Source organism: Danio aesculapii, chromosome 5, assembly GCF_903798145.1.
Source record: "Danio aesculapii chromosome 5, fDanAes4.1, whole genome shotgun sequence".
NCBI lineage: Eukaryota > Metazoa > Chordata > Actinopteri > Cypriniformes > Danionidae > Danio > Danio aesculapii.
The window spans coordinates 984,543-997,042 of NC_079439.1; the positions used below are offsets into that span (position 1 = coordinate 984,543).

The window sequence follows — 12,500 nt, forward strand, 5'->3', positions numbered from 1 at the left end:
TGTGCCAAAACTTTCTTCAGTTAAGCAAAGAGAAAGCTGAAGTGATTGCGTTTGGGAACAGAGATGAGGTTCTCAAGGTGAATGCGTACCTTGGCTCTAACAAAAAAAATAAGGTCAAGAATCTTGGTGTGACTCTGGAGTCAGATCTGAGTTTCAGTAGTCATATCAAAGCAGTAAGTAAATCAGCATACTATCATCTCAAAAACATTGCAAGAATTAGATGCTTTGTTTCCAGTGAAGACTTAAAGAAACTTGTTCATGCTTTTATCAGCAGCAGGGTGGATTACTGTAACGGCCTCCTCACTGGCCTTCCTAAAAAGACAGTCAGACAGTTGCAGCTCATCCAGAACGCTGCGGCCAGAATTCTGACCAGAACCAGGAAATCAGAGCACATCACACCTGTCATCAGGTCTTTACACTGGCTCCCAGTCACATTTAGAATAGAGTTTAACGTATTATTACTGCTCTATAAATCACTAGGAGCTCAATACATTACAGATATTCTCTCTGAATACAAACCTAACAGATCACTCAGATCTTTAATATCAAATAAACTAGAAACTCCAAGAGTTCAGTCAGAGCAGGGTGAATCTGCTTTCAGCTACTAACAGCGCCCCCTGCTGCTGGAATCAGCTTCCAGAAATGATCAGATGTGCTCCAACATTAGACACATTCACATCAAGACTGAACACACATCAGTTCAGCTGTGCCTTTACTGAATGAGCACTGATCCCACACATCACACTATCGTGTCTTTCTCTTCTTCTTCATTCTTTTATAACCGGTTTGATCTGCTTTTAATCATTTTATTTTCATGTCTCTTTTATTCCTGTTTATGTAAAGCACTCTGAATTGCCACGGTGTGTGAAAGGTGCAGAAATAAACTTGCCATGCCTATCTATCTACATTTATACATACACACACACTTTGGCGCCATCTTGAGACTGAGTTATTATATTAATAAGTATATAGGTTAGGTTACTTTATTTATACCCGAAGGTCGATTTGTTTAGCAGTCAAGAGTCCTCAGCTCACAACAGTGTCACACAAAGGAACTCACACAATAACAACAATAAACGAACATTAAGACATAAAACATAAACATAAAAACACTTATAAAGTATACATGAATAATCACTTCAAGTGCCCCCCCCCCAAAAAAATGTTTAAAATGATCTAAAATTATGCAAGTCACCGAAATACCTCTGCTTTAGTCTCATTTAAATATCTAATGGCTGATGGTATGAAACTATTTGTGTATCGTTTCGTTCTACAGCTTAATACTAGAAACCAGCGAGCAGAAGGAAGGAGCTGAAACTCTGAGTGTAGAGGATGAGCAGTGCCACTTAAGATTGAGTTTGGGATTCTCTTTATCGGCCTGGTGTACACAGCCTCTAAATTAGCTAGTGACACCCCGGTCAGCTTACTGGACCACTTAACTATCTGATTTAGTGAGTTTTTATTCTTGACAGAGAGATTGTCAAAGGATAAGACAGATTCAAGAAAAGCATTATAGAATAAAATCATCATGTGTTTGTCAATATGGAAATGATTTAGCTTTCGCTGGAGCCCCTTTTACACAATTCTCAAAGTAAAGTTTAGAGTCAATAATTGTGCCAAGTTTTTTGTATGATTGCACACTTTCCACAGGCTGATTTTTAATGGAAGTGCTCACCTGTGTGTTAGCAGCCTTCCTAAAATCAATGATCATATCTTTTGTCTTTAAAACATTTAACTGAAGATATGACTCCTCACACCATCTGACACAGTCAGTTAGTACTGGACCATGACCGGTTTCATTATCATGAAGTTGGCTGACAATGACAGTGTCATCTGCATACTTAATGATGGCTCTATTTACAGTAACTGATGGTTCTGGCACATGTTTGTGTAAAGGATGTATAACAGAGGTGAAAGAACACATCCTTGTGGGGACCCGGTTGAGGAGCAGACTTTATCAGATAAGCATCTATTCACTCTAACACCTTGTGTTCGATTAGTTAGAGAGTTAAGGATCCAGCCCACCAGGTTATTACAGTCTACTAATTAAAATGTGAGGTTGAATTGTGTTAAAAGCAGAAGAAAGGTCGACAGACAGAAGTCTGGCATGGGAACCATTTTTTCCCAAATGTTTAAAAAGCAGGTTCAACAGAGTAACTGTGGCATCCTCTACTCCTCGGTGAGGCCTATAGGCAAACTGCATGGGATCAAGTGCATACTCTGTTCTCCTCAGTATTTCAGACCTCACAAACTTTAACAATTTTCATCACAACTGATGTTAGGGCTATGGGTCTGAATTCATTAAAAGTTTGGGAGGAGCTGGATTTGGGTACAGGGACTACCACAGCATCCTTCCAAACCTTAGGTACCTGTTGTTCTAGTAACGATCCATTAAAAATGTATTAAAAAATTGGACTTAATTCTCTTGCACAGATTTTAAGTGTGCGACCACAAATATTGTCTGGTCCACTGCTCTTGTTCACTCTTACCGAGAGGAAGGCCGTATGCACATCTGTTTGTTGTATGATAAAATGCTGTCCACCTGTAAGTGGTCAGTAGCTTGTTGAACCTATGCCATGAAGGGTTAAGGCATTCTGAGAGCAAAAGGGGGTCCAACCTGGTACTAGTAAGGTGTACCTAATAATGTGGCCAGTGAGTGTTTATTTCTTATTATTCAGGCATATAATAATGGTTAATATGTTAATAAATGCTTTATTAACTAAACTTCATGCAGTTTAGTAAGCTAATCTAAAGTGAGGACTAGTTCTGCTCTGCAAAGGCTCAAATGTATTAAATGAATAATAAATCTCTGTAATCCAGTGTAAAAATTAAATGAGTGTACAGTTTAAAGATCGCTGAATAACAGGAGAGTCAAAACACACCATCATTACATAAAACAACAACAATACAATCAGTTAAACTACAGTTTGGCGTGACGCAGCGGCGCAGTAGGTAGTGCTGTCGCCTCACAGCAAGAGGGTCGCTGGTTCGAGCCTTGACTGGGTCAGTTAGCATTTCTGTGCTGCATGTTCTCCCTGCATTCGCGTGGGTTTCCTCCGGGTGCTCAGGTTTCCCCCACAGTCCAAACACATGCAGTACAGGTGAATTGAGTAGGCTAAATTGTCTGTAGTGTGTGAATGAGTGTGTATGATTGTTTCCCAGGAATGGGTTGCGGCTGGAAGGGCATCCGCTGCGTAAAACATGTGCTGGATAAGTTGGCGGTTCATTCCGCTGTGGTGATCCCGGATTAATTAAGGGACTAAGCCGAAAATAAAATGAATGAATGAATGAACTACAGTTATTGTATATCTGGATACAACAGCAATGATGTGTTGTTGACTTGATGCGGCTTCATGTGTGTGTCTTCAGTCTCGATGTTCTGTTAACGACAAATGTTCAGTCCAAACCTTCCCCGAGTCTGAACACTGACGCTTCTGCCATGAGTGACACGTCTGCAGGACGAAAGTACTTTTCCCTTATGCAGGAAAACACACACACACACACACACACACACACACACACACACAGGTGTTTATTGACTTTCCTGTGAGCAGAAGAGGAAAGTAAAAGCCCCACGGTCTGAAGAACATCAAGTGTTCACGTCTGACAGACACACACTTACACTCGCTCGCAGAAGCTACTGCTCTGACCACACCTGCTGTGCGTGTGTGTGTGAGTGTGTGTGTGTGAGAGAGAGAGAAAGAGAGCGTGTGAGAGAGACAGTGAGTGTGTGTGTGTGAGAGAAAGACAGAGAGTGTCTGTGTGTGTGTGTGTGTGTGTGTGTGTGTGTGTGTTTGTGTAAGTGTACAAAAGTGTGTGAGTGAACAAGTGTATGTGTGTGAACAAGATTGCGAGTGTGTGAGTGAGAGAGAGAGAGATTGCGAGTGTGTGTGTGAGAGAGACAACAAGTGTGTGTGTGTGTGAGAGAGAGAGAGATAGTGAGTGTGTGTGTGCTGTACATGAGTAAGTATTTGTGTGTGATTGTGAGTGTGTATGTGTGAGTGTGACAGCGAGTGTGTGTGAGTTTGTATGTGTGTGTGTAAGTATGCAAAAGTGTGTGAGCAAGTGTGAGCAAGTGTGTGCATGTGTATTTCTTGCCTGTCTGTGTGTATGTGTGTGTTCACAAGTGTCTGTTTGTTTGTGTTTGCATGTAAGTGTGTGCGTCTCTTTCTCTGTGTGTGTGTGTGTGTGTGTGTGTCTGTCTGTCAGATAGCATCTTTGACTGATTACCACAGATTAAACTGAGATGCCAGTGTGTGTGTGTGTGTGTTTGTGTGTACATGTGAGTGTATGTGTGCAAGTGTGTGAGTTTCTGTGAGTGTGTCCAAAAGTGTGTGTGTGTGTGTGTGTGTGTCCATCAGATAGCATCTCTGACCAATTACCACAGATTACAGTGAGATGTCAGTGCGGATGTGTGTGTGTGTGTGTGTGTGTGTGTGTGTGTGTGTGTGTGTGTGAGGCAGATTGCAGGGGAACTATGCAAGATAAGCGCTGGGTGCATTTAAACGGAAAGCTTTACCAGACAAACATCATCAGAGGATAAATAAAGTCCTGTGTGCTGTGTGGAGGTGTTGAGGCGCTCGTTACTGTCGCTTTAACTAAACGCCGGCTGGATTTTCTGCTTCACTAGCATCTGTCCCCAGATAACTCTAGGAGACGAGTGCAGAAATGGCTTTAAAAGCCTGTCGCAGACGTGTCCGCAAGCCTAGAATTAGCGGAAAGAATTTAACAGCGTAGTGTGACGGCTAAACGCTGCTCGACTTGATGCGTTTCAGACGTTTTATGATGTGTGATTGTATGTAAATGCGGGACTTCTGAGTATAACACAGGCCTGGAGTGTAGCAGAGATGAAGCGGAGTATCCAGTGTAGTTAAACATGTGGGTAAACTAATTACTTTACTTATTTTAGATGCTAATTATTCCACAAATGCAAAATAAAGAAAGAAATGTTTTATACAGAGCATCTGGAGAGTATTGCTAGCACTTCACATTTGTTTATGTTACAGCCGTATTCCAGAATGGATTTAATTGATTAGTTCCTCAACATTCTACACACAATCCCCCATAATGACAATGTGGACAAAGAGTTTCTGAAATTGTTGCAGATTTATTAAAAATAAAAAGCTGATAAATCACATGTACATCAGTATTCACAGGCTTTGCTCAATACTTTGTTGATGCACTTTGGCAGTGATTACAGACTCAAGTCTTTCTGAATTGGACTGGTTGGACGGGAAGCGACGGTGTGCAGCCATTTTCAGATCTCTCCAGAGAGGTTCAATAGGATTTAGGTCTGGGCTCTGGCTGGGCCACCCAAGGACATTCACAGAGTTGTTGTGAAGCCACTCTATTGATATTTTGGCGGTGTGCTTTGGGTCATTGTCCTGCTGGAAGATGAACCGTCGCCCCAGTCTGAGCTCAAGAGCACTCTGAAGCAGGTCTTCATTCAGGATGTCTCTGTACATCGCTGCATTCATCTTTCCCTCTATCCTGACTAGTCTTCCAGTTCCTGCTGCTGAAGAACATCCCCACAGCATGATGCTGCCACCACCATGCTTCACTGTAGGGATGCTATTAGCCTGGTGATGAGCGCTGCCTGCTTTTCTCCAAACGTAACGCCTGGCGTTCACTCCAAAGAGTTCAGTTTGAGTCTCATCAGAGCAGAGAGTTTAGTTTCTGATGGTCTGAGAGTCCTTCAGATGCCTTTTGGCAAATTCCAGGCGGGGAGTGTCTTCAGTCCGGCCGCTCTACCATACAGGCCTGATTGGTGGATTGCTGCACAGATGGTTGTCCTTCTGTAAGGTTCTCCTCTCTCCACAGAAGAACGCTGGAGCTCAGACAGAGTGACCATCAGGTTATTGATCACCTCCCTGACTAAGGCTCTTCTCCCCCGATCACTCAGCTTAGATGGCCGGCCAACTCTGGTGGTTCAGACATCTTCCACTTACGTATGATGGAGGCCGCTGTGCTCAATGGAACTTTCAGAGCAGCAGAAATGTTTCTGTAACCTTCCCCAGCTTAACTTTTTGAGCTTAGGTGAAAAACTAAATCTGTTGGAGACGTCAAATAGATTAAGTACCGAAAAAGTCCACAGAGAGGGGGTGATGGAGAAGTTCCAGAGTAAAATGAGAAAATATGATACACCGGTGTCATTAATTTTAGCAGTAGTACTAAGTTAGTAGTTTAACATGGTTCAAACACACCTTTTTCTTACTTGTTTCATGTAAAAATATGAACAGAACTGATCCATGCGTGTCTTTTTCCTTAACAAAAATGGCATTTAAACCTAATTGTCAATCAGCCTCTTAAATCAATAATCTGCTAATGCGCTGCTGGTTTAGACGTGAACAGGCTTGAATGCGAGCTGCAGCGACAGGCCTCAGATCAGGTGAATCTGGGCACGTCTCAGCGCTTGATATAATGTGACGGGATCAATGCATTTCAATCCTGACCCCCTGCGGGTGGATCTGCTCTCGGCCTTTAACCCCGCGCCGCAGCCCGAGGTACGAATAATCCACAGCCGGAGCATTGCAGGCAAATGGTGCGTGAAGAGAGCCATCATGCTTTATTCAGCTGCCCGTATACATATTGTTGTCCCTCCTGAAAGACTTACAGCAAGTAAATTTCTCTCTTTCCTCATGTTAGCCGTGCCTCATTTGCTTTCAATCAAAGGCCGGAGTGGAGAGAAATGCAGCGAGGAGGAAGAAAAAAAGGTGGAAAGAATGAGTGAAGGGATGAAAGTCGAGCAGTAAATCTGGCCACTGGATTGGAAGTGACGCGTAAATCGCCGTGTCCTGAACCTGAGCCGATGCTAAACGCTGACAAATCTCGATCTGATAGCGGCAGATCATTTGCATTTTAACACAATATGACTGAACGTCTTCACTTATGAGGCCTGAGAGATCCACGTTCACCTGTTGGTTTGTTTGTTTGTATACTTATTGTCCCTCACGGGGAAATTTCTGTGGACTCTCAGAGCACTTCAGCCAGTTCTGACACAATAAAAATGCTAAAATAAGCAAACGAATTACATACTAGAAAAACATAAGCACACTACTGATCAGTGTTCAATAGTCTGACTGACACTGGGATAAGTCTGTATCTTCTACCACATGGTGAATGATCGTAACGTGAAGAGTACATGAGATGGACTGTTCAGAATTCTGTTCGCTTCATTCAGAGTGCATTGCTTGTAGAGTGTTTGAATACTGGTGAAGGTTTCTGATCCTATTAGTCTCGTAGCAGTTCTGATAATATATAAATAAAATTGATTTCAGATTTAGAGAAAGATTGCCATACCATGCACCATGTAGATAGACCATACCTGATGACACTCAAATACAGCCGGACAAAATAAGTACATGTTGTTCTTGCCAACAGCACAGAACCATTGCCTTCGTAGAAAACACAGTCTTTGGTGAAGCTTTCACAGATCCAGTTTACGTGAGTGTCCCATGTTAGAGAGTCAGAATTATTAGCCCCCTTTGAATTTCTTTTTTAAATATTTCCCAAATGATGTTTAACAGAGCAAAGAAACTTTCACAGTATGTCTGATAATATTGTATCTTCTGGAGAAAGTCTTATTTGCTTTATTTCGGCTAGAATAAAAGCAGTTTTTAATAGTTTTAAACACCATTTAAATACGCTATTTCCCTGTAAAATAGTGTTTTTGAAGATAAGGGTATTTTCTTGTGGTTGATTATGATTTATTAACATGAGAGACTGTTGGTAATCTTCGAGTAGCCGTCTAGCTAATCGACACAATATAACAAATGCATTTTTTAATGTTTTGGACTGTCGGAGCTTCATTATATTGATGTAAATATGCTATTCTCCTGTGAAATAATGTTGTCGAAGGTGAGGGTAAATATTTCTTGTGTGGTTAGTTATGTGTGTTGAGGTGAAGGTGAGATTGTCTTTAACGCCTCATTCACTCGGGGCGTCAGATTTAACGCGTCTCTTTGAATGGGTGACGTCAGGCGTTGCCACTGCATTGTGGATCCATCACGCTGTATCAGAGGCATTGCTCGCTGCAGAAGTTGGGAATTGCTCAACTTTTCAAGCGCTGACGGAATCGTCAGCCAATCAGATCGCTGTATGCAAATACACCAGCTCTGGCAGTGGGCTATTGCTAACAAATTTAATTGGCTGACGCTGCTATGATGATACACATCAGCCCCAACTTCAGACACGCCCTCTGCCAAGCGTTGACGCTGAAGCTCCGTGTGAATGGAGCGTAATCATGTGGCCGTCTAATGTATTTTAAATGTTATGGACTGTTGGATTTTCATTGTATTGATGTAGACTTAAACGATGATAATTGAGGTGATATTTTTCTGTGAATTAATGCTTTGGATATGAAGGTAAATAGTCCTTATGTGGTTAAAATGAGAAAATATTTTGAAATCAGCGAGTGGCCGTCTAACCAATGACTCAATGTGATTGATTATGGGATAAAAGGATGGAGTGAGAGGTTTGCGTCACACACTGAGGAAGGCATTGTGCTGAAACGTTTGTGTTTTCGTATCACCTGAAGTAAAAATAAAAACAGTACGAAGCAATTACTTAATGATGTGACCTTTTTGATCAGTAGTATTGACAAGATTAACGCACCAAAGGAGTTTCTTTAAAAACCGCGAGCATGCAGGGCAAACTTCATTACTCTACAAAAGCCATGTTAAGGTCAATTTTATATTAAGCTGTATTTTTTCTGATAGTCTACAAAACAAACCATCATTATAAACAAACCATCATTATACAATAACTTGCCTAATTACCCTAACCTGCCTAGTTAACCTAATTAACCTAGTTGAGCCTTTAAATGTCACTTTAAGCTGAATACTAGTGTCTTGGAGAATATCTAGTCTAATATTATTTACTGTCATCATGACAAAGAGAAAATAAATCAGTTATTAGAGATGAGTTATTAACACTATTATGATTAGAAATGTGCTAAAGAAATATACTCTTTGTTAAACAGAAATTGGGGGGAAAAATAAACAGGGGGGGCTAATAATTCTGACTGTATCAATGTAAATTCCCAAATACTTGTATGACTGTACCTGAGTGATTAGTTGATTATGTACAAACACCGGTGAATGCTCGACAACACACTTGGGATTAAAGATTAATAGTTTTTCTTTTCGTATTAACTTTTAAGAAGGTTTTCATCACACCACTCAACAAATGAATCAGTCTCAGAAAAATAAACAGAAGCAGGATCTTGTTTTTATTAATATGACCGTATCATCGGAGTATTTAAGAATACAATTCTTATATAATATATAATAATATAATATATAATCTTTTATAATATATAATAATATAATATATAATATTTTATAATAATATAATATAATATATAATCTTATACAATATATAATAATATAATATATAATCTTATATAATATATAATAATATAATATATAATCTTATATAATATAGAATAATATAATATATAATCTTATAAAATATATAATAATATAATATATAATCTTTTATAATATAGAATAATATAATATATAATCTTATAAAATATATAATAATATAATATATAATCTTTTATAATATAGAATAATATAATATATAATCTTATATAATATATAATAATATAATATATAATCTTATATAATATATAATAATATAATATATAATCTTATATAATATATAATAATATAATATATAATCTTTTATAATATATAATAATATAATATATAATCTTATAAAATATATAATAATATAATATATAATCTTTTATAATATAGAATAATATAATATATAATCTTATATAATATATAATAATATAATATATAATCTTATATAATATATAATAATATAATATATAATCTTTTATAATATATAATAATATAATATATAATCTTTTATAATATATAATAATATAATATATAATCTTTTATAATATATAATAATATAATATATAATCTTTTATAATATATAATAATATAATATATAATCTTATATAATATATAATAATATAATATATAATCTTATATAATATATAATAATATAATATATAATCTTATATAATATATAATAATATAATATATAATCTTATATAATATATAATAATATAATATATAATCTTATAAAATATATAATATATAATCTTATATAATATAATCTTATATAATATATAATAATATAATAAAATGTGAGTGTCTGCTTGAGCACTCATTAGTATATAAAGTAAACAGAAGCGATGAGCTCACACAACCCTGAGGGACACCAGAACTACTGTATTTAACTTGGGACAAACTGTTATTCACTTTGACTGCCTGAGTTCAGTTCGTTAAAAAGGAGTAATACCATTCAACAACTGTAGGATTTACGTACTCATAACCTTTTAGTTTCCTAATTAAAACATGTGGTTGAACCGTATTAAACGCTGAGCTAAAATCAAAGAAAAGTCCAACAGACTACTGTAATGGCATCACATGTACCTACTCCTTTGCTTTACACAAACCGAAGTGGATCAAGCTGATTACTAATATTCTCTCTCAGCATCGACACCATATACTTTGTAAGTCGGTTTGATGTCAGACTTACACTTTTATTTAAAGCAAACACGATGATGACTTCTGTATTGTTAGTATTAGTAATGCTCAGACTGTTGAGAGTGTCGTTCTGTTTATTCACTTTTAAAACAGAATGCTTGATTCTGATTGGCTGATGGGCATTATTACTGTCAGATAAAGGCACAGCTAAAGTAGTTCCGGCAGGTTTTGAGCAGCTCCATATCACTCCGCTGAATGAGTTATTTCACAGCGACACCGGTCAGAAATCACATCAGAACTGTCAGTAATTGACTCTGCTTTATTGAATTATGTAAAGAGTAACTGACATCAGGCCGTCTAATTGGTAGAATATAATACACACCTCTCTCTCCCCTTTTATTTTAGATTTATGTGTGTATATGTGTTTTGTTTTGGTTTATTTACTAATTAACATCAGTATTTACCTTTATTATTTAATATGCATATAAATGTTTAAGTTATACTCTTCCATTTTAATGTTTTGTTAATATAGTAATGTTCTGTATTTGATAGTCATCTGTATTATTTCCAAATCAATCAATAATACCACAGATCTGCTGAATGCTTGATTCTGATTGGCTGACGGTTCTGTTTATTCACTTTTAAAACGGAATGCTTGATTCTGATTGGCTGATGGGTATTATTACTCAGATAAAGGCACAGCTAAAGTAGTTCCGGCAGGTTTTGAGCAGCTCCATATCACTCCGCTGAATGAGTTATTTCACAGCTACAACAGTCAGAAACACATCAGAACTTTCAGTAACTGACATCAGGCAGTCTAATTGTTAGAAAATAATGCTCACCTCTCTCTCCCCTTTTTATTTTAGTTTCCTGTGTGTGTGTGTGTGTGTGTGTGTGTGTGTGTACATGTGTTTTGTTTCGGCTGATGAACATTTTTATTGTCAGATAAAGGCACATCTAAAGTAGTTCCGGTAGGTTTAGAGCGCATTACAGCTCCATATCACTCCGCTGAATGACTAGAGTAAATTCACTGCTACAACAGTCAGAAACACATCAGAACACAACAGAAGGTCAAAGTCGTGTTGGTGTCTATTGTGCATTTTAGATGTTTTCACATCCCAGCAGAACAATTAGTCCCTTGTTCATCAGGGGTCACCACAGCGGGATGAACCACCAACTATTCCAGCATATGTTTAACATAGTGGATGCCTTTCCAGCTGCAACCCAGTACTGGGAAACACCCATACACACATTCTTTCTCTCTCTCACACACACACACACACTCATACACTACTACCAGTGTAGTTGATCAATTCCCCTATAGCGCATGTGTTTGGACTGTGGGGGAAACCGGAGCACCCGGAGGAAACCCACACCAACACGGGGAGAACATGCAAACTCTGCACCACCGTGCACTTTAACACATGATAAAAATTCTAAACTCTGTCCTGGTGACACTTTAGCTGCAGTAATAATGAATGTATTGTGCGGATCTCTTACCTTGGGATTCTCCAGAATGCCAGACTCATAGCTGTTGAAATACAGGTTCATTATTATTATTATTATTATTATTATTATTATTAAGTATTATCAGATGTAGATGAGCATCTTAAATTCACCTGATGTGCATCAGATTGGCGTCCATACTCCACGGAGCCTTCGGCGTAACGGGAACAGGAATGTTGTGTTTCTGAATGAAGAAAAAGCAAAGATTTATCTCAACCAAAATATAAGATTTGACAATATATATGTGTGTGTGTGTGTGTGTGTGTGTGTGTGTGTGTGTGTGTGTGTGTGTGTTATACATAAACTATTCGCTCTCCTGTGAATGTATTTCTCTTCTTCAAATATTCCCCAAATGATGTTGAACAGATTCAGGAATTTCTCACAGTATTTCTGATAATATTTGTTCTTCTGGAGAAAGTCTTATTTGCTTTATTTCAGCTAGAATAAAAGCAGTTTTTAATTGTATTTAACCCATTTTAA

General features: G+C 37.8%; 1 protein-coding gene across 1 annotated transcript in view; it reads right to left on the reverse strand.

Moving 5' to 3' along the window:
- Positions 1-12,500, reverse strand: part of ass1 (argininosuccinate synthase 1) — a 62,966-nt gene that overhangs the window by 26,736 nt on the left and 23,730 nt on the right. The window contains exons 7-8 of the mRNA XM_056457190.1: positions 12,134-12,204; positions 12,015-12,045 (exon numbers count right to left, since the gene is read on the reverse strand). Of these exons, the coding sequence (XP_056313165.1) occupies positions 12,015-12,045; positions 12,134-12,204 (102 nt within the window). The remainder of the gene's footprint in view (positions 1-12,014; positions 12,046-12,133; positions 12,205-12,500) is intronic.